The following is a 22,737-nucleotide window of genomic DNA, read 5'->3' on the forward strand; positions in this document are numbered from 1 at the left end:
TGCACCACTGCCCTGAAGCCAAGGCTGTATGGTACCTTTGACATGGTGTCAGTAGAAAGGTTAACAATCCCTGATTTACTATGGAGTAGTTTCACCCGATAAAAAAAGCTGAAAGACCATAGGTCAGTGGGAGAGAACATACCTTGAATGAAAAAGCTACAGATTCAATCTCAGACAACTGAATGGGAAAGTTACCTGTACAAAGCCCTGGAGAGGCATTCTAGTATTGCAGGCCATGCATACTGAGCTCTATGGACCAATGATCTTCGTATACGGCACCTTCTGATGTTTCTAGATTAGTCACACACTCAAAGCCATGGAACTTTAAACCAAGTAATTGCCAAAAAAAGAGAGAACACAGTACATTCTAAATGCAAAAAGAATGTTTTATGGTAACACCAGAATCTTAAGGTTTTAATAATCATATACATTGAAACAGAACACAATGTCCAGAAATACTTTTTTCATAGGAATTGTACAGGCAGAACAATTTGGCAACAGAAGTTATTGAGAACTTGCTTTCAAGGATGCTTTTTAGCTCTTGCAAATGACACCTATTCTATCCCTGCTATTTACAAAAGAAAACAGGAACTGTAGCTTGCACAGCACAGGTGACTTTCACCACCCTTTGTATTAGCAAGTGCCAAACACCAAGACGACGGATGCTTGGTTTCTGAAGCCTCTGGTCCCATGTTAGATTCTGGGGTCAGCAACTCCCTGAGAATTCTGGTGGGATAGAGAGCTGTTCCAATTTGACAATGTGGGCAAGAAACTATACCATTCAGAAGAGCAAAAAGCTCACTTTAGCTGTCACATTAAAGAAACAACTGGGTGTAAAGCACAGGCTAGAACTCTTAGCAAAAGCTTTACTTTCTATCCATAGGGTTTCAGATATAGAGAGGATGAACCTGCTTCAGTATTCTGCTTCACAGAATATTTTCCTAGTGCAAGGAGAGTTGTAAGGAAGACTTTGTCTCACATCACCCATTCGTAAGAGGCCCTGGCACTGGGCACTCACATTGTTATTGCCGTTAAAGCTGGGTTGGCTTGTGGCCAAGTGGATAGGCTCATTCCATAGGCTGAACAAAACAATTTATTAGTATAGCAACTGATGACCCTCAGAGTCCCTTCCAACTCTACAATTCTATGATTCTGTATACAGGAAAGCACCACAGGCAGAGGAAAGGGGTAGGCAGTGTCCAGGTGTTCAGGAGAAGTACTAAAACCAATGCATTCAAATATCTTTTTTACAGGTACTCTTAGACACAATTAACTTGAGGCTTCGGCTTCTAGCTGGTAGGAGAGGACTTTGGGGTTCATGTTCCTTCTGTCTTTCTAACGAAAAGGGTGAGTAAAATACAAGAGTGCACAGAAGTAGGCTCACCTCTACCCAGGGCCACTCTTGATTCAGGTAGGAATTACTGAACTCAAATAAACCTGTGTTAACAAGAGCGGCGGCGGCAGGGGGATAAGGTTACCAAGGCCTCGCATATCAAATAGAGAAACACATGTACAAATGGAGGCTGTCACCACTGGAATATGTGTGACAATAAATAACGACATGTGGATCTAATTAGGATACAGTTTTGCGAAGAGCAAAGGAACTAAGAAAAACCCAACAAGCACCACTGCTGTATAGCTGCCATTCATTTACTTCGTTTATGGAATGAAAACAAGTTCTACAATAGTGCTTTGTACAGTGCACCCTAAACTCAACAGCAAAACCTGGAAAATAAAGCTGCATATTTAACCACTATGATTTGTCTCACAAAAGCAGCAAACACCAAGAGAATACTTCAGTCTTACAGCTCAGGATTGTTAACATTATGCTTTCCTAGTGACCTGTTTCGAGATGTCTAAAGACAGAAGCCCTTCCCACAGAAACAAGAACATGATTATGTAGTACAGTCAAGCTCCCTGTTCTTAAACCTTGATCCAAGCAAAGCACAGCCATGAGCCCGTGGTCTACTGCAACCCTTGGAGTCCTTTTTGGTAATACTATTCATGCACACAGAAGCAACACTTTTGCAAGCTGATGTTTTGGTAAGAGTGTTATACTGACGTTCTGTACTTGGGTTTATGCCAGCAAGCATATGACTGTAAATAGACATAGCAAGCATCTTAGTGCCTGCAGCTGAGTAACAAAATGCCTGCAGGTGGGGCTCACTCAAGTGAGGCCTACTCTGCTGCGAAGAGCCAAGAGAAGCCAATTGACTAAGGACAAAACTAGCTGAGATGGTAGCACATCTGTATTATCAAAGTTCTCTACCATACTGGTATAAATAGGGGGAGAGATGTCAGTTCCAGATGAAGAGGAAAATGGAACATAGGAAGCTGTCTTGAACCAGGTCTGACTATTTGGTCCCTCTATCCAGTACTGTCCATGCTGGCTGGCAGTAGCTCTCCAGCGTCTCGGACGCATCAAAGTATTTCTCGTCATCTACTACTAAATCCTTTTATCTGAATATGCCAGTGACCTGAACCCAGGACCTTCTGCATGCAAAATGAGTGCTCCACCACTGAGCAAAGGTTCTGAACTTTTCCTTTGCCACAGCTTTCCATCACTTCCTCTTCTTTTCTTATGAAGACTCAATATTTGGATATAAACCTGGCTAAGAGGAAAATATCCAGGGGTAAGCAGTGAAGAGAACAGAAAGCAGAGGAACGGTTCCTGCACTGCTACTTCTCCACCTGAAGTTGCTACCCCACCTCTGTTTTAACAGCTATTCAGCAGCTAACTGCATGGATCATCTGTTGCTACTGCCTTTAAATGCAGCACTGAAGTAGTAAAGAAGAGTCCACCCTTCACAGTTCTCCACCCCTGGGCTGACAGAAAAAGCAATTTGAGCAACAAGCATTATACCTTGATGTAAAACTTGTCAGCATGCCCTAAGCCACTGTTTTGAAACTTTTAGTGTGAGAACACATCCTTGATCAGGTTCAAGACCTATATGTCAATTCTAATTCTAAAGTCAAACCTTATCAGCCCTTATTATAAAGTCCTTTTGATGGTTTTTTCTATAGAATGCCCCACCTCCCCCACCCAGTCTCCAGACCACTATCTGCAGCAAAGGAAAACTTTCAGCAAGACTCTGGCACTCAGAGCGTGGGAAGAATTGAAGTCATCCTCCCTGATTCTCACTCAAGAGGCCCCACCACTGCTTTTGGTAGAAGAGGCACACAGAACCCATAGCATAGGTTTAAAAACATTTGAAGTAACATCTAGTTTGACCTTAAGAGACAACAAAATCTGGAATATATTACGTATACAGTGCAAAATTTCTGCTCACCACATTGTAAAAAACTAATGAAAATCTGTGCTAATCAGATGGAGTCCTGCAGATCCTGTTATGTTCCTTAATTGTAAAGGCATTGGTAGCAACCTTAAGCCCTGTTCAGATCTACCAGCATTAATCATACCCTGACCTGTTTTAATCATATCTACTGGCATTCTGGGAATTTTCAGTTTCATCATTTGTTACTACTGTAGCCCACCCTTACTCTGAGGCTTAGTACAGTTCTTAACATCACAACAACCCCATGAGGTAGGTTAGGCAAAGATAAAGCCTAGTGAGAGCCATGTCTGGGTACAGATTTGCACGTGGATTCTCCCATCCAAACCCAACACTCTGCTAACATAGTACATCACTGCCAGATTTTGTCCTCATCCTGAAGTCAAATTTTGTATCTCAGATTCTATATAGTTCTATTGCTATGTGTAAGTACACAGAAAGGAATATGGATTTTACACACACACAACCTGCTCAATGGAATTTCCTGTGCTATGAGCAACACTTACTATCATCATGTGATCACAGCTCCACATAACCTTGCAGAATAATACAGTAACCGTGGAATAATAGAATGTGCCAGGTCCCTAGCCTCTTCTCCACTGAAAATTATGTTTATGCCATTTATTAGGAGTCATTTCAGGTTTTGTACATTACATTTCTTTGGAATTTGACCCAGACTAATTGTCACTTGTTAAGCAGACCAGCAATTATACGGTAAACTCTCACTCAGAGTAATGATCTCTAAGTCACTGCTTAAGAGGCTATTGAGAGGTAAAATAATTGTGTGCATGAGCATTTGGTATGCAACTGTCTTAAAAGTAGATTAACCTGCCAGCAATAAAACAAAACAGAGGATCAAAATTAGCATACACTAGCTGAGGAAGCACATGTAACAAAATGCCACACTCCCAATATTTGATGTCCACTTCATGAGGTCAAAAAAAGGGAGAAAACAGGTACCATTCAGCATCCTTTCCTTGCCACAGAACAATTTATGATGCTTTCATCTTGCCTACCTCCCATTTGTAGAGCTTACAGAACAAGCTTTTGTACTATTCACTTGGGACAGTGTTCCCTTTGGCATGGTGCAGCCCAAGTGCTATACTTTTTCATTCCACCACTACCAAACAAAACAATGGCTCTTGCCATGTTCGGAATGTGATAAGAGGTAACACAATTATCTTTTACCTTTGCCTTCCCAGATATATGTCGGTGTAAAAGACCAAAATAGCCTTCCTGTGATAGCTAGTCACATCAAACTTCTTTCAGTTCCCAGCTTTTTAAGTTACTGCAAATAAGACTGGCTTACTTAAAGCAGAAGCTGTTTTGGTTTAAGTTGTCATTCTGGGCAAAAGGCAGCCCATATATTTAACAAGTCATACCTCACTCTTTAATTGTAGACATCCCTGTAGCAACACGCAGCAGCTGAGCTGTGCCTAACTTTTATTCTTTGGCTTTCTACTAAATGCTAACTTCCAGCCCATGCCTGCATGGTTCAATTTTTGTGTGGAGTGTATCTTAATTCCACAGGTTAATGAGGATAGATTTCTGAATAAAGAAGTCCTTCAGCAGAAATGGCATCACCAAGGCCAACGGTCCGCAGGGGATCTTTGCACACCAGAACAGGAGTGTAATGGAATGTTACCCCATCCCTGTGCCATTCTGACACAGGCTCGTGGGGATTTAAGGAGACTGTAGAGGACTTCTCCATCTTAGAAGTGGCAAACTCCAGTGGCGCTTTAAGGAAAACTCTGCTGGCATCAATGGTTTGGGTGGCACAAGCTTGTGTCCCTGCTACTCTTGCACCAGCAGCAACAGCTGCCACCTGGTTGGCCCAATATCCATCCACAGTAACTAGGAGGTGATAGGCCAAAGTGTGAAAGTGGATACGAGTAAGATCTGATGCTTTCCCAGGAGTCCTTCCATGTTCCTTCAAGATCCAGAAGACAATGTCACTGACAACACCCACATCTGGGACACCATTCCAGGAAGCCAGTGAGGCATGTGGTCCAGAGGCTGCTTGAGTGAGGAACAGTAGCTCCTGTTCATTCAAACCAACTGAGTTCACAAGAGGGAAGACCTGCTAACAAACAGAGCAAGTGACAGATTGGCTTCAGGGGAGTCCAATTTTTAGATTAGGCTTTGACAAACATATAGGAACCAGGGCATGCAAAGCTAGCGTAACATAAGAACGTAGCAAGAACCTTGCTGGATCAGACCAAATGCACACCTATCCAGCATCCTGTTCCCACAGTAACCAACCAGATGCTCATGGAAAACCCAAAAGTAGAACTGGTGTGCTACTGTACACTCCCCATCTGCAATTCTCAACAGCTGGTATTCAGAGGCATATAGCCTCTGGCAGCAGAGGTAGTGCGTAACCTTATCTTCTATGAATTTGTCTAATTCTCTTTCAAAGCCATCCATGTAGGTGGCCATCGCTACCTCTTGTACAGCAAACTGCATAAATTAATTATGAGGTGTGAAGATGTACTTTGTCCTGGATCTTAAACCTTTTTTATATCCATATTCCACATCATGCATAATTTTATATACCTCTATCATGTCCCCTCTTACTGCCTTTTCTCTTAATAAAAAGCTACAAGGGTAACCTTCCCCCATAGTGGAGTTGCTCCATCACCTTCATCATTTTAGTTGCCTTTCTCTGAAGCTTTTCTAGTTCTACAATGTTGTTTTTGAGGTGAGGCGAACAGAACTTTACATAGAATTCCAAGTGTGGCCACACCATAGATTTCTATAACAGAACTATAATACAGGCAGTTTTATCTTCAACTGCTTTGCTAATGATCCCTAACGTGGCATTCACCTTTTTCACAGGTGCAACACACTGTTCTGACACCTTCATCAAACTATCCACAACAACTCCAAGATCTCATTCCTGGTCAGTCAGGGCCAGTTCAGATCTCAAGAATGCATATGTGAAATTTATACATATAATTTTGCTGCAATGGACATCACTTTATACATGCTTATTTTGAAATGCATATGCCATTTTACCACCCATTCACTCAGTTAGGAGGTGTTTTTTTTAAGTTCTCCACAATCCAACAATTTGTTATCAACAACAAACTTTGCTCCCTCTTTTCTCACCCCTAGCTCTAGAGCATTTATGCAAAAGTTAAAAAGCATAGGTCCCAATATGGATTATTGGGATACTCCACTTGCTATACCCTTCCATTGGGAGAACTGTCCATTTATTCTTACTCTCTATTTCTTGTTTCTTAACCACAAAGGACTATGTATTTTGACTGCTAAGCTTAGTAGTAAGGAAGTTTGTCAAAAGCTTATTGAAAGTCTAAATACACAGTTTCCAATTGATCACCTCTATCTGTCTGCTTGTTGACTCAAATGACTAACAGATTAGTGAGGCAAGACTTTTGGGGGAGGGAACAAGGAGTTTGTTGACTAGAAGTCTGAGGTACAGGTCATACCCTGCCATTTAGGTTACCTGATGAATGATTGCGCTCATAAGTTCTGGGTCAGTCATACTGGCCAGTTCCAGGTGTACAGGTACACCCATGGGAATGTCAGAGATGGAAGCTACAGCCTGCAGAAAACAAAGGAAAAAACTTAATAGTAGGAAAAAAGGGGGTGGAGAGAGAATGACATTGATAAAAAGTACAGTATTATATATGCTGTAGATGCAGTCAGATTTATAAAGCCGCAATCCCATAAAAGTAGTCTAATGGAATTCAAGAGTCTAATTCAGGGGTCTGCAACCTTTAAGACAAAAAGAGCCACTTGGACCGAAGAAAACAACAACTGGGAGCCGCAAAACCATTGCGACATTTAAAACAGTGGGGAGTGTCGGGGCACACAATGTGCCTCCTCCCCTCGCTAGTATCTGCCCCAGAGCCGCGGCAAAGGTGTAAAAGAGCCACATGCGGCTCCGGAGCCGCAGGTTGCTGACCCCTGGTCTAACTGAACTCTGAGGGCTTACTTCTCAGTGGACATGTATAAGATTGCCCAGTAAATGTGCTAGTGGACAGAGGCCCAAACATATCCTAGAGTGCTACAAAATTACCGTATTTTCCGCCCTATAGGACGCACCGGCCCATAGGACGCACCTAGCTTTTTGGGGGGGAAATCAAGTAAAAAAATTTTATTTCCCCCCCCAGGTTTGCGCAGCCATCCCCAAGCTAGAAGAGGGAGACGGAGCGCTCCGTCTCCCTCTTCTGCCTTCAGGGACAGCCTCTCTAGCCTCCGTGGGGCAGCGGCTTGCCCCACTATCCCCCGAGCTTATGGGGCTGGCGATGGGGAGAAGCAAGCTTGCTACTCTCCCCCCGCCAGCCTTCAGATCAGGGAATAGCGGGGGTGGCGGCGCTCCGCCTCCCCACTATCCCCCGAGCTTATGGGGCTGGCGGGGGGGAGAAGCAAGCTTGCTTCTACCCCCCGCCAGCCTTCAGATCAGGTCGGGGAATAGCGGGGTGGCGGCGCTCCGCCTCCCCACTATCCCCCGAGCTTGTGGGGCTGGCGGGGGGGGGGGGAGAAGTAAGCTTGCTTCTCTCCCCCCCCGCCAGCCTTCAGATCAGGTCGGGGAATAGCGGGGTGGCGGCGCTCCGCCTCCCCACTATCCCCTGAGCTTATGGGGCTGGTGATGGGGAGAAGCAAGCTTGCTTCTCTCCCCCCGCCAGCCTTCAGATCAGGGAATAGCGGGGGTGGCGGCGCTCCGCCTCCCCACTATCCCCCGAGCTTATGGGGCTGGCAGGGGGGAGAAGCAAGCTTGCTTCTCCCCCCCGCCAGCCTTCAGATCAGGTCGGGGAATAGCGGGGTGGCGGCGCTCCGCCTCCCCACTATCCCCCGAGCTTGTGGGGCTGGCGGGGGGGGGGGGGGAGAAGTAAGCTTGCTTCTCTCCCCCCCCGCCAGCCTTCAGATCAGGTCGGGGAATAGCGGGGTGGCGGCGCTCCGCCTCCCCACTATCCCCTGAGCTTATGGGGCTGGCGGGGGGGAGAAGCAAGCTTGCTTCTACCCCCCGCCAGCCTTCAGATCAGGTTGGGGAATAGCGGGGTGGCGGCGCTCCGCCTCCCCACTATCCCCTGAGCTTGTGGGCTGCAGGCTGCTGCCCGCAAGCTTTGCGAGCCGGCGGGACCTCCTGCCGGGCTTGCAAGGCGTGCGGATAGCTTCCTGAAGCCTGGAGAGCAAGAGGGGTCGGTGCGTACTGACCCCTCTCGCTCTCCAGGCTTCAGCGAAAGCCTGCATTCGCCCCATAGTACCCACACACATTTCCCCTTCATTTTTGGAGGGGAAAAAGTGCATCCTATAGGGCGAAAAATACGGTAAAAACAAGTCCTTTGTAGGGCAATGACTGTACCTAATGTCCTGCACAGTGACAGAAGGACCAACACAGTGCACTTTGGAATGCCTTAAGAGTCTGAGGGAACAAGGTGCTCTTACCTCTAGGAGTCTCTTCTGACGTATCTCCTTTGTCTGTCCCTCCATCATATGCAGACCTGAGAGGACCACCAAGTCAGGCTGGAACTCCTCCAGACTGGACACAAATACCTCCAGCATGTTCATGGCCCCATTAGATAGGTCATGAGAGAAGATAAAGCGGTTGGCATTCGGAGCTTTCAGCTGCCCCCACTCTTCACCTAAGGAATACCCGCAAAAAACACACAATTATATGGGATCCATATAGATAGGCCTCTGAATTACAGTTTGACCTTTCATCAGAGTAGCAAGTAGGGTGGGTTTTATTTCTCCCCATCTGCGTCCTCCTGCAGGATACAAATATCTACACCACATTACTCAATGCACTATTACAAACATAAGAGCTCGCAAATTTAAACATAAGAAGAGCCTAATGGATCTGGCCAATGGACTATCTAGTCCAGCATTCTGTTCTCACAGTGGCCAACCACATGCCTTTGAGAAACCCACAAGCAGGATTTGAGTACAACAGCATCCTCCCCTCTTGTGGTTTCCAGCAACTGGTATTCAGAAGCATTACTGCCTCCAACTATGGAGGCAGAGCATAGCCATCATGGCTAGTAGCTGTCAATAGCCCAGTTTTCCAGGAATTTGTCTAATCCTCTTTTAAAACCATCTAGGTTAGAACATTAGTGCCTTGTGTGAGAGCAAGTTCTAGTGTTTATGCACTGCATAGAGAAGTGCTTTCTTTTATATGTCCTGAATTATCCAACATCCAGCTTCTTTGGATGTCCACAAGTTCTAATGTTATGAGATGGGGGGGGTGTGTGTGTGTGCTTTCTCTATCCACTTTCTCCATGCATCATATATGAACTTCTATCATGTCACCTCTCACTTGCCTTTTCTCTAAACTAGTAAGTCCCAAACGCTGCTACCTTTCTTCATAGGTGAGTTGCTCTGTCCCCTTCATGAGACACCCACAATAGTTCAACAATTTGATTCTTAAGTACCTCTACCCTTGCTGAATGAAGCCAGATTGTTTGAAGCCTAAGGCATTTCCAAGAGATGCTGCTTAAGAATATGCAAGCAAGCCATGCCCTGCTGAACTGCCATGCATTAGTAATTTAACTTGAAAGCAGAGTGCTATCCCTTTAGCCACAGCTCATGAATTCCTCACAATCTTGAGAGGATTTGAATCCTACAGTCAGCTGCAGCCTTCAGTGGGCATGAGGGAAAATTCTATGCTGAACAACAAAATGTGAGATAAATTAATGTGGATCAATGAACAATATCCTGGGTTTGGGAGCTGGGTTTATCCTAATAATTACATGGCAATATTGGCTACATTTTTTTTTCTTTCAAGAGACCTTTTTAAAGAAGTGAAATCTCTCTCCTTTCTCTGATACAGTAATCCAAGCACTGGCAGCTTTGATTCTTCCAAAGCCCAGATTTGCAAATGTGTTTGTGTAGCAGCTGCAACCCTGGACACATATCTCTTTTGATTCTCTTGCAATGAATGTTTTTAGCCAAGAGGGAAGAAATGTGATCATCTGGTTGTTGCCATAATTTCAGGGGCTGCCTACTAAGACAGCTGTCTATACTAGAGCAAACCCGCAATCTACAGGCATTTCAGACCAGTGAAGTACTAGAATTTTGGGGAAAGAGGTGATGCCCCTTACTGAATTCCACAAATTACAGCAAAATCATACCCCACCCATAGCTTTATAAAATCTGTCACTAAGACGCCCACACCTTCTGCTCATCTCTGTAACTCTTTCTGCTCCCCCTGTAAATTCCAAGTGCCAAACCTATGAGAGCTCTGCTCATACTCAACTTGCATAAATGTGCACTACTAATAGGATTGGGCACCATATACAGGGGAAAGTGCTCTTGTGTTCAGGTTCTGCTTGTGGGTTTTGTTGTAAACAAAATCTGGTCTTGTTCCATTACGGGGTACACAAGAGCCCTTATAGAGTCCTTTGTAGGTTCTCCATCGGTAGGAGAAAATAATAGAGGCCAACCAGAGAATATTGAGAAGCAAAGCAGCTAGTAAGCCTGATCTTTATTAACGCTGTTGCAACAGGGTGCTCCCTTCACACACAGGAGAGCGGAGAAGGACCCAGAACAAAGGTGTGCCTGCCCTTATATAGATATTTTAAATTGCCCGCCCCAGAGTCCAAGACCACCCCCAGAAACATCATACATACATCAGAGAAGGGGTGTAGCCCAAGACCACTCCCAGATACATCATATCTGCATTATAGAAAAGGCGGTCTACAACAGAAATTTGAATTTTGTTGTTTTTCCTGTCTGCAAGCTTATCTGATAATGCCTTATCTGATTGCCTTTCCTGGTAGTCTGGCCATTCCTTTGAGATGATAATTACTTAATTCCTGAGACAATGGGAAGGTTTCCTTCACCTCCTCCCTCCTTGCAGAGAAACATTTGGTCAGTTTGGGAGTCAACATGGTTTCAGGACTGTCTTCCTGTGCTGCTCCAGACATGTGGTTTATATATTTATGTACGTGTTTGCTTGGTACATTTATTATAAATCTAAGACCTTAAAATTCTTATAACAGTTTCCACAGGCATCTGTTTGGCCATTGTTGAGAACAGGATGCTGGAGTGAATGGGCCACCGGCCTGGTCCAGCAGGCTCCTCTTAACATTTTTAGCAGGTAGGAATTCAACACAGAGTCAGTTTATTTTTTAATATGTGGGAACCAGTCATGCTCCTATTCTCTGTGTATCAAGCAAAACTGGGAGCACAAGAATGCTTTTAGAATTATCTTTTAGAAAGAAAAGCATGATAGAAATGATGACTTGAAATAAAATGTGCACTGGAGACACAATCATGCCCAGCATTTCATTCTCACAAAGCATATATTCAATTTGCTCTGAGAAGAAGCCAGTTATCACTCATCCACAATGCCATAGGAAGAAACTAAGAAATGTTCTCGATTACCACCAACCAAGCCAGGAATTTATAAGAAGATCAAGTGAATTCTGGGTTATAGGTTTCATTCCAACTCCACTTAAAGAAAGATCATTTAGATTTTTCACTTTGAAACATGCAGGCACACTAAAGACAAAGAGTACAGCAATGCTGTAGAAAACAGAGGAAGAAGAGCATTTTGGGGGCTCTAGTTCAAATGGAAAAGAGCAGCTTGCTGCAGCTTATGCTGCTTTTTCACCCAGCAACCCAGGAAGCTGCATAAATCCAGCAGGAGTACCAGACTCCAAAACTGGCAGCTCTAATTTAGATTATGCTTGACTGCTAAGAAATTTACTTGAGATGTAAATAATAAAGTCAAAAATATACTAGGGTTATAATCAGTACCATTGTGGCATCTAAGCAATTTTTTAAAAACCCTCAAGTTTACAAAAATCTGAAATCATTGATTGAACTCAGCCAAACAAATGCATCTTCCACAGTAAGTTAACCTAAACACCTCAAAGAACAGGATTTCCTCACTCTCTAACCCTGACAGCGTCTAGGAAGAATCAGCACACTGAATGAACTGTTCCCAAGATAATAAAGTACTCAGAAGGGAAGTATCACGTGGAACTACACCACTTAAAAAAAGAGTCACTTCTAAGAAGCGAAGGCTCCACCCAGAGAACACTTGCAACAGAAACACTTGCAGCAGTAACACATAAATTTTAGGTTACTCCTCCACCCACTTTTACAAAGTTTAGAAACAGCAAAATGACTCATCACCTACATGCTACCATATCTGATAATCAGCATTTTTATCATTTAAAGATACAGTTTTCAGACAGAATATCATAAAATATCAATCTAATCTAGACTGTCTTCTTGCAAGAAGTTTTGCAAAAACTTCTTGCAGAAATGGGTCATTTTCACATTGTATTTCAAGTAAAAAAAAATGTAACTGCTTAATGCTGAATTCTTTTTCTGGAGCACAACATTCACTGCCAAAAGTCATCACGACTTTCATGTTGGGCTTCTCTTCAAACTCTACTAAATGAAACTATATGAAATCTGAAACCACCTCGCCAATTTCCACACACTGAAAGAAAATGAAGTTATTATTTTCTACTTTCATACTGAGTAACCTGTAATAGAACCACCAATTTTTTTATTTTTTTTATTTCAGATTTTCTTGTTTTACAGAAGTGTAATGCCTCGTATTCCCCCCCCCCCCATGTAACATTTTTACAAATCCGTTTCATTTGTTGAGGCATTAGGGGGAGAAGAAAAAAAGAAGGGGGGGGAAAGGAAAAAGAAAGGGGGTGGAGGGAGGGAAGATGGATGGGGGTGGGGGTCAGGTGGTAAAGCAGACCTATTCACAACACTCACTATAGGAAATAAAGATCCTGGTTGCATCAGATTGCTTGGTGCTGTATTACAATGGGTGTGGTGCACCAAGTGTCACTGCCAGTTTTATCTTCCTTCAGTAGACTTTTTCATATCTCTAGAAATTCACATTTCAACTCAGATACAATTCAAGTTTAAATGGCCCCATATGTTCCCCTTTAATAAGCATGGATCCTTTCCAAAATGCTTCTTCTGCGTAAACAGCAAGTCAACAGCCATTCAGAAGCATGTGTCATATTCACAATTGTATTTTGCCATTTTTAGATATATGTTGTTCGGTAGTGTGCCAGTACCCACATTTATGTGAATATCTGGTGTTGTTGGCATTTTTATGCAGCCCTTCTGCCAAAAAAATTCTCTAAGGAAGGCTTACAAATACTAAATGAGCAGAAAATCCATAGCCACAGGCACATAGTTTGAGACAACACAAATGGAAAAGAAACTATTAATGAGACTGATCCAAAGTGGTGAAACCCAACTTCCTGGGAAGAAGGCAAAACCTCCTGGAAAGAAGGCTGGACCAAAATGGGGATATTTTGTGTACCCACATTTAGGAAAAACACGTCATACTGCTTCATCCTGAATTTGAAAGGGCTTATTGCACAGAGTTTGATCTTGGACCTGAGTGACATTTTATAGCAAGTAAACATGGGTGGAGTGTTCCTGGGACACCATGAGTTAGTTAAATGTCACAGGGGCTTTTCCATTTACTCAGTCTACTGTTTGCAGAAAAGATATGGTGTTTGTAAATTCTCAGGAAGCTGAAAAAGAAATACTATTGATCGAATTAATCCAGTGTATTAGAAACAAGCTCTCATTCTTGCTGCGTGGCTGTTTTTTAATATGGCATTGGACTCTGGAATTATGTGGGGCAGGGTGTAACCTCCTGCTTGACACCAGCATGAGCCAGGATCATCACTGACTCACACAGTAGGGAACTGCCTGTCTGTCACATGGATACCCTCACTGCTCAAAACAAAGCCAAACCTCTTGCTTCCCCCCCTCCCTGCACTCCAGCATGGCAGTTGAACCAAATTACTCAGTAGCCACGTACTTTCTCTACCAGAGTTTAAAGTGTGAATCAAGACTCTATCAAGAACTCCCTTCGCTCATGCACCTACTTCACAATGCAATCTCCATGTCCAATTTTAAAATTGACCCTGGATCAATTTCAGATGAATCAAACCAAGGCTCTGAATAACTGAACCACATTCTATATTGGGCTACAACAAGCGCAAGTATTTTGTGAAAAACAAGGGATTCTTCATCAATGGAACCAAAGTACCTCAATGCTGCACTTGCAGTGTCTTCTAGAAATCTAACCAGGGCTTCTATATTAGATACTCTCACTTCCTAAGAACACCACAACTGGGAGTATATAAATTATATTTCTAGATTCCATAGGTGGTTTGGTTGTCACGTTTTTCTAAGCACATTTAAAAAGAGAAGTAGGAATTACATTTCCTAGATGATATTACGAAGCTAACTACGGTTTTGATATGGAAAGCAGCTCACAGCCACCACACAACACTTGATAACAGCTTTCCAAGCAATTCTTCAACATAGAAAAATGTAAAGATATAAACATACACTGCATGAAGACCATTAAGCAATTGCCTTCTTTAATTTAGCACCAATTTTCAAACTAATGCTGATCATATAATATAGCAGTTTCTTTCAGTGCTCAATGTACATACATAAACACCTGTAATTTTTATGGTCACACTATAAAAGGTAGGCCACTATTATAAAACTCAAATTACAAATGGGAAGATGAGGCCGAGAGATCCTGGTTACCTGGTTAAAACTGAAGCAGACTTACCAGCTGATAGCTAGCTCACTTCTTAAGCACTGTGCTACACCAACAACACAACACATTAATGCTGACATATATACAAATACAGTGGTACCTTGGGTTACGAACAGCCTAGCCAACAAACTTTTTGGATTACGACCACTTCAAACCCGGAAATGAGTGTTCCGGGTTGTGGGGTTTTTTTTTTTTTTTGCTTTTATTTTGTATACGAACGTACTCTGTTCGGAGGAGCACTTCCATTTTGAGTGCCACACTTCCATTGTCCGGCAGAGAAGGGGATCGTCACAGCGTTTCCCGCAGTGAGGGAGGGAAGCTGCGTGCCCGCAAACCAGCTGGCTCTCCTCTGGGAAAACCACGCGGCCTTTCCATGCACCTCCGTCTCCCAAGAGGCTCAGCAGAAAGAAAATGTTCCCTCCGCCCGGCCGGGCTGCGGGAGGAAGGCGCTCTGCTCACAGAATGGCGGTGGCGGCTGCTCCCCAGGAACTATGTGGAGGCATGCGTACAGCTGCCTTGGCTGCCCGCCCCAGTAAGTCGGAGGAGGCAAGTCCAGCTGGCCGCCGTTCTGCGCACCTGGGAGTAAGCACCATGCAACTTAATGGCACTTTCTGCCGAGTAAACATGGCCGGGGAAGGGAGGCGGGCGGGTTGGATGGAGCTCGCACGCTGCCTTTGTCCAGCCTCGGGAAACACTCTCCTCCCGCAGCAGCATTGGGGGGGGGGGGGGGTTGCACACCCACAAAGCAGCTGGCTCTCGTCTGGGGAAACCACGTGACAGAGTGCCCAGCCAGGCAGAGGGAACTCGTCCCCCATGCCGCTGTGGGAGGCGTGTGCTCTAGGGAGCATTTCCCGCAGCATGGGGGGGGGGGTCTGTGTGGATCCCAGTTCAGCTGCTGATTGATTGATTGTGGAAATGGATAAAAGCCCCCCCCCCCATCCAAACAATGACTATCAGTGCAGGTAAGAATTTTTTTTAATTTTAATTTTTATCATCTGCAATACTGTCTTATTTATTTTATAGTACAGTACATTGATTATTGCTTTCATTTTATGATCAATGGCCTTGTTAGATAGTAAAGTTCATGTAAAACTGCTATTTTAGGGGTTGCTTTTCATCGCCTGGAACGGATTAATCCATTTTCCATTACTTTCTATGGGAAAGTACACCTTTGTTTAAGTACGCTTTGGTTTAAGAACGGAATTCTGGAACGGATTAAGTTCGTAAACCAAGGTACCACTGTACAGCTTTGGGCCTTTTGCATCTTTCAATAAAGCATACCTGCTCGGTACTCCAAAATGAGGTGAAATTCATCAAATTCTTGCATTGATTCTGGAGGGACGATTACATTTTCATCAAGCAGCTCATGCAGCTTAGGACCAATTGGGCCACACAGCAGAACCTACAAATCAACCAATTGATACCAGTTAACTGTTATCATCTCTGTTTAGTGCAATCTTCAGTGAGATGGTTCTCACTCTAACAGAGACACTATAAACTGGATTCCAATGCATTCACTTTTCTGTCCTGTTCCAAATACATGAATTATGTGTGTAGACAGGTCATACAGTTCTATTGTCAGAATATTTCAAAATAAAATAACCATGTGTAACAAGCTCTCAGATTCCAAAGCCCATTCTGAAGAAACGGTTGAGCATCAAGTGTGGGGGGTGGGGAGAAGTCAACTCACTTAACAACCAATACACCAATAAGCACCCTAATATGACATTTCCACACTAGAAGACAAATTACAAACATGATATGGATCATGTCCACAGTTGAGATGTTAAGTCAACTTTCCTATGAAAATGGACATGTCTTTTGCTTCTCTGTATATCCAAATTAGCTTAAAAGACATTTAGTACTACATCTTTATCACCAACAATAAGAGTTCTGTGTCGCCTGGAAATGGAAAAACTAAGAACGCAACTTTTCTCCTATTCATGGGACTAATGAGCATGCGAGTTCGAACACTGTCTGGCTTCTTCTCTAACAATGAGTTCTTCCTATTAAAAAAAATAAATGAAGCCGTGCAGAGCTTCTTGTACTAGGAATATGTGGGACACGGGCAGGAGGGAGGAGACACACAAACAATTTTGCATATCAAAATCTCATAGCACAAGTCACTACTACTGCAAGGTTGGCAGATGTTGGTCATCCCTGGCCACTGGCCACACTGGCTAGGGTTTATGGGACTTGTAGTTCAGGAACATCTGGAGGGCCACCCCTGTTCTAAAAGACCATGTATACTGATGTCATAATATGAATAGCTACTATTACATATAACAGCTGAAATAAGCAGACAGCTCCCAATAACTTGGTCCACTAAGCTACATATACAAATGTATATGGACACTTGGAAAAAGTGGCATTCCACTACGGATTGATTCCTTTTGACATTCCAAGTACATCTCTATGCACAATACTAGAGGTAAGAAAGAAGTAATAACCTCTTCTTCCAAAGAGTTAAGTGAAATATTGTTTAGAACTTTCCTCCAAGTTCTTTTAATTTCCTGGTATGTCTAATCACATTTGTTCACTCAGCAGCTCCGCACATTCTGCTACCAAGCTGCAATTCCTGTTTTCTCAGCCATATACTGCTTCTCATAGTCAGAGGCCTGGTTTTATTTTTTATTAGAGTAACATACTTCACACATATGTGCCTCTCAGCTAGAGATGCCAGGAAGCAATGGTAGTTACACTTCAGTAAAGTAACTTGCACAACTGCCTTTGCTTGTGCTGTTTTTACTTATTTCATACATTATTACCCAGTACTTTGCCCATGTGCTACTCATTGCCTTGCAAAAGCATAATAAAAAAGCCAGGCATGGCACCGGAGTGCCTCAAGCAATAGCTACAAGCATGTGCATCACTAGAAGAAGTTTGTGTCATCAAAAGGAAAATGAACTTTTCCACTGAAAAATTCTTCTGCATCATGCCTGCATATTTACTGGATAAAATGGGGACAATGATTAGATGCTACGTTCAGGATTTTAAACAGGAAAACCAATGAGAGGAGGTATACAGTTATAGGCAATCAGTGAGGGTTGGCATTTGATATTCTTACCTTTAGGTCTGGATTTGTTGCAATTTTCTGGCCAATGAGAGCAGCATTGCCTCCCACATACAACTGTTAAGACACAAATTTGTGCACACATTTAATCTGCAATTTCTACATATCTTTACATGATCACAGTCCTTCGCAGAGTTTTATATGTGTACTATCAAGAATATAACCATAGTTATCAGTGGAATAAACATGTTCACTTATCTAACTACTAGTATGCCAAAGCTGCAGCAAGGCCGCTCTACTCACTTTAGCCACTGACTGCTTGGCTCTCACAAACAATTAAGACCCCTAGATCTTTTTCACATGTACTGCTACTAAGTCAGGTTTCCCCCATCTTATATTTGTACACCTGGTTCTTCCTATCTATGTGCATGACCTTACATTTGTCCCTACTGAAATTCATTTTGTTAGCTTGGGCCCAGGTCTCCAATCTGCTAAAGTCATTTTGAATACTGTTCTGTGTTTTGTGGCATTAGCTACCCCTCCCTTCTGAAACAGGTTTTCCCAGAAGCAGTGGCTTTAAGTTGACTTGAAAGACTAGTTTCAACCCTTCCAACCTTTGGAAAAGTTTCATGTTTCTTAAGCTTTTTTACATGTTGCTGCCTGCAACTTTAAATAATTAACATATATTTTGCAAGGCCAATCTTGTCAGACAGAATTTCATCTCTACTATACTGGGCAGTATTCTTAATAGTGATATTAAGATACAATAGTGCATACAAGTGACATTTTGAGAAGGGCTCATCACTAAGTGAATACAAAAGATGAAAAAACTGCAGGGCTCTTGATATATAGTAGTTTGTGTAGCATAAGCTTTGTAAAGCTTATTAGATTGCACTTTATATATCTGATGAAGCAAAGTTAACTCATAACAAATAAAATGCTTTGGGTCCAAACAAGACACTATTTTCCCCATTCCACTCCATCCCTGCCAAACTACAGGAAAAAAGAATGATAAAATTATAGGGGAAATGGTTATTTGAGCACACAATCCTTTAAAGGAAGGCTAAATTCTGATGGTTTAAATATTCCAAAATAAGAATAACAACTATCACTTAATGATTCAGGAGAGCAGTAAGCAAGGAAGCATGAAGCTGATTGCCAAGCTCTTTATGGAGACAATGTGCCTAAAAGACAGTTTGTGTCTTTTTGCTACTGCAGATTTACAGAGCTATTCTTCTGGAAAATGTGTACCATCAGCTGAAGGCCATACTTCCCCCCAAAATATCCACATAGTGGCTACTTAGCAGTTCTATGGCGTGTTGCTAACTCCTAGTTTGGGGGCCTAGAACAGTTCAAGCAAAATTAAAATAGACAGAGCTGCATATGTAAATTGGGGCTGTGTGCCTGCATGTGTATTGCAAAGTGTTGGGTGGCTACATCCATCAACTGCATGTAGCTCTGGAAGGTTGCCAGGGATGGATGTGGCCCTGAAGCCAGAAAATGTTAAGTCACTTCTGCTCTAGAGAGCAGAAAGAATAGCAAACAAAGGGAAAGCTAAACAATTTACCACAGAAGCTATAAAGAGGTATTGGATATATGCAGTGTATTATGTATCACAGAGGGATAGACTTTGCTCCAAGCTAGAGAATGTACCTGTGCCCCAGGATATGCTGAAGCAGTCTCTGCGATGTGGCGGAAGGACTCTGCATCACTGAAGAAGCGTTCTGCAGCAGCTCCCTTCCCCATGAAGTGGCTGAAGGCTTCCTTCAAATCTTTTGTGGAATGCAAGATTGAGTGGTCTTGCCCAACACCAGAATCTAGACCAAGGGCTTGAAGCAACTTCACACCAGAAAGGACGACATCTACACAGGCATTGACCCTACCAATAACAGGAGATGAAAAGGTATAATCTAGGCTAATTTTTAAGGAACATATCTACAAGGATATATGCATTCAAGCTTATTTTGCAGTTTATTGACATAAGTATTCTGTAGAGTTTAACAAACAACACTGAGGAATCATATCACTACTATTTACTTACAATGGAAATATATGCATGTCTATTCATAAGTAAGTCCTACTGAGTTCATGAGAGTATGAAATTGCAGCTGAAAGTTAGATTTTTCATAAATTCTGTATTTGAGAAATGGACCTCTGAGTGTTTAAGCTTTCTGTCTTGTTTTCCAGGCAAGGCCCCCATGGTGTACTGACTATGAAAGTTTAGGGGTGCTCACATGAGATCTCAGGGGAACTTGGATGGACTTGCGAAAGCATCCCAGAACTGGTGCACCAAGAGAACCTTGCCTCCAAGAAAGGCAAAGAGCTTAAAGGCTCTTTTCATACTGGGAAAACCCAGTGCAAAAATAACTTCCTTGCTTGCATTTAACTTGCACAAGCTTTCCCACCACTATCTGACCTTCCCTTGCAATGCACAACCACAAATAAGTGTGTTCTAATGCATGCTCTTAGTTTACACTTAGATTATACAAAGTAACATCATGGCTCAGCTGGACTGACTAGTGTCCTACATTGAAGGACCCTAATATGTGCCCTAGAATATTTGCCTGGCAAGCATGCAGAGGATCCTCAGTAGTAAAAAATACATGGAAACAGGTTCCTCCACAGCAGAAAATATAAGGACCACTGCTCTATAGCAGGAACGTTTATTAGCTAGTGTTCCAGAGAACACTCAGGGAGACCTATACACAATAATTTAAGACATCACTCACCCAACAGCAACTCTGTTCCACTGTTTGCCCGGCTGGGTGATAAGCACTTCCCAGGCAGCTGCCATGCTGCTCTCTGGGGACGTAAGATCCCCCTGCAGCTGATATAGGAAGGAGCTTGAGAGATATTTCAGCACTGAATCTGGCAGATCAGAGTCCAGTAGGAAGACATAGCCTGTAGCCAGAGCCAACAAGGCCACACAAACCGACTTGTTCCACATGCTGATGTCTTGAAGTGAAAGGTGAAGAGTGTGAATGAAGTTTATATGGCAGCTCTCTTAAGTCTGGCCTGAAAATTGTTTTTCTCCACAACGGCCACCTTCATGTTTATAATTGTTCACAACCTATAAATAAATATTTAAGCATGAGCATTAGAATTTGTATAGCAAATCCCACCTTGCTAGGTTCTTATTTTTGCTTTTTCCTTCTCTTTCCTCCCCCTGCATCTAGGTTTATTATACTTATATTTATTAATTTCTTTATATTGTACAATAAGGTACGGGGTGGGGGTGCAGAGAAGACCTACTGAGTTAGTTGTGGGGGGAATTGCACCTGCCACTCACTCAGTTAAGAAAAGGTCTGACCCAGAGAGAGGAGGGGGTACTGAGAGAGATAGACAAGCGTTGGGCACATATGTGTCTGTGTGTACATATATGTGTATGTGTATACACACACACATATATGCGTGCAACCAGAGTCGGATTTAGGGAGGTGTAACGCCCCCCCCCAGGGCGTACAACCAAAGGGATGCAAAATAACACCACCACCACCTTTATTTATACGGGTACCTACTCAATTATTGTGAAAATAATATATATATGTATATATTGGGGGTGCCCGCCAAACTTTGTTCTGGCTCAGGGCGCCCTTTTACCAAAGTCCGCCCCTCATGATATATAAAAGATATAAATACCTACTCCCACCCCCCCACCCCATTTCCTCTTTGACCTCGATTAGGAGGAAACGAAAGCAAGGAACGGGGACAGGAGGAGGAGAAGTCGGGGGGGGGGGCGTCGGACCCTTCGCCCCTCCCGGGGTCGCTGGACTGCAGCTCCTCCCCCAGCCCCCGACCTCGGGGCAACTCCGGTGGGAGCCACCGGCGAGGGAGGCGACGAGCGGGACGGGGGAAGGCGAAGGAGGGCCTTGCAGGCGGCCTACCCTGCAGAACGAGCTTTCCTCCCTCCCTTTCGGCGCGCTTAGGGGACAGTCACCCCCAAATTTGACCCAAGGGGGAAAAAGAAGCCCCCCCAAGTCCCTCCCTCCCTTTCCCTGAGGTAAACCCCTCGCTGGCTTCCGGCGGAGAGAAAAGCGCGGGCTGGTTTACCTCACAGCTGAGGGGGCAGCAGGGGCCCGGCGCCTTCCCGCCCCTCCCCGGAGCCCAGGCCGCGGGCTGCTCCTCTCAGGAAACGCGGCTCTTCCCGTCCCCGAGGAGACCCGCCGGCCGGCCGCGGGCCCTGCAGCGCCTCTCCGCCGCCCGAGGCTCTCGAAAGGCCGCCTCAGAAGCGCGCAGCTCCCTTACGCCATCTCCGTATCCCGCCGGCGGCGTTACTCAACCCGCTCGGCAGGACCGGGGGGGGGGGCGCCACCGCTTTACGGAGTTTGCGCAGCTTGCGCGGCTCTGCCTAACTTCTCGCGCGGCGGGCGGCCTCTCGTCGGCGCGGCGAGCTTTGCAGAATCGTCGGGCGCCGCAACTCGGAAGCCGGCCGGGCGAAGCTTGACTGCCAATCAAAAGGGAACGTAACCAATCGTCGGGAGAAAGGGGTGGGCGACTAGAGATGGAAAGAGGAAAGGAGGGGAAAAGGGGAGGGAGAGGAATGTACCATGAGGCGTTGCGAGGCGGGGGGGTGTACGCATATATTTTCTCCTTAGTTGCTTGGACCAGTTTGGTGATGGTGATAAGGATGCCCTTTATCGAAGAATGGTAGAGTTAGTCAAAAAAGCTAAGATCATGGCCACTGGGCCCATCACCTTCTGGCAAATAGAAGGGGAAGAAATGGAGGCAGTGAGAGATTTTACTTTCTTGGGCTCCATGATCACTGCAGATGGTGACAGCAGCCACGAAATTAAAAGACGCCTGCTTCTTGGGAGAAAGGCGATGGCAAACCTAGACAGCATCTTAAAAAGCAGAGACATCACCTTGCTGACAAAGGTCCATATAGTTAA

At 44.1% G+C, this 22,737-nt stretch overlaps 1 protein-coding gene across 3 annotated transcripts; it reads right to left on the reverse strand.

The window, feature by feature from the left end:
• Positions 1 to 365: 365 nt before the first annotated feature.
• ADPGK (ADP dependent glucokinase) lies at positions 366 to 22,229 on the reverse strand. 3 transcript variants are annotated; one of them, XM_077918866.1, is made up of 8 exons: positions 21,899 to 22,229; positions 20,578 to 20,918; positions 19,502 to 19,727; positions 17,903 to 17,965; positions 16,117 to 16,237; positions 8,709 to 8,905; positions 6,763 to 6,861; positions 366 to 5,376 (listed from the first exon to the last, which is right to left on the reverse strand). In XM_077918866.1, exons 2-8 carry the CDS (start codon positions 20,793 to 20,795, stop codon positions 4,825 to 4,827), a joined length of 1,476 nt encoding a protein of 491 aa, XP_077774992.1. In that variant the 5' UTR covers positions 20,796 to 20,918; positions 21,899 to 22,229; the 3' UTR covers positions 366 to 4,824. The 3 variants fall into 3 exon arrangements, with proteins under 3 accessions (XP_077774992.1, XP_077774993.1, XP_077774994.1); XM_077918867.1 differs by having other exon boundaries at positions 366 to 5,373; positions 21,899 to 22,228; XM_077918868.1 differs by lacking the exons at positions 16,117 to 16,237; positions 19,502 to 19,727; positions 20,578 to 20,918; positions 21,899 to 22,229 and having other exon boundaries at positions 17,903 to 17,940.
• Between the last annotated feature and the right edge of the window lie 508 nt (positions 22,230 to 22,737).

The sequence above is a fragment of the Podarcis muralis genome, chromosome 14 (genome assembly GCF_964188315.1).
Source record: "Podarcis muralis chromosome 14, rPodMur119.hap1.1, whole genome shotgun sequence".
NCBI classification, from domain to species: domain Eukaryota; kingdom Metazoa; phylum Chordata; class Lepidosauria; order Squamata; family Lacertidae; genus Podarcis; species Podarcis muralis.

What these genes read in the sequence shown, in the direction of transcription:
- ADPGK (XM_077918866.1), bottom strand. Translation starts at nt 20,795, where the DNA reads ATGTGGAACAAGTCGGTTTGTGTGGCCTTGTTGGCTCTGGCTACAGGC. An exon ending in CAGCATATCCTGGGGCACAG is followed by an intron (nt 17,966 to 19,501) that starts GTACATTCTCTA and finishes GTGTCTTAACAG; the next exon opens with TTGTATGTGGGAGGCAATGC. An exon ending in CATTTTGGAGTACCGAGCAG is followed by an intron (nt 8,906 to 16,116) that starts GTATGCTTTATT and finishes GGTATTCCTTAG; the next exon opens with GTGAAGAGTGGGGGCAGCTG.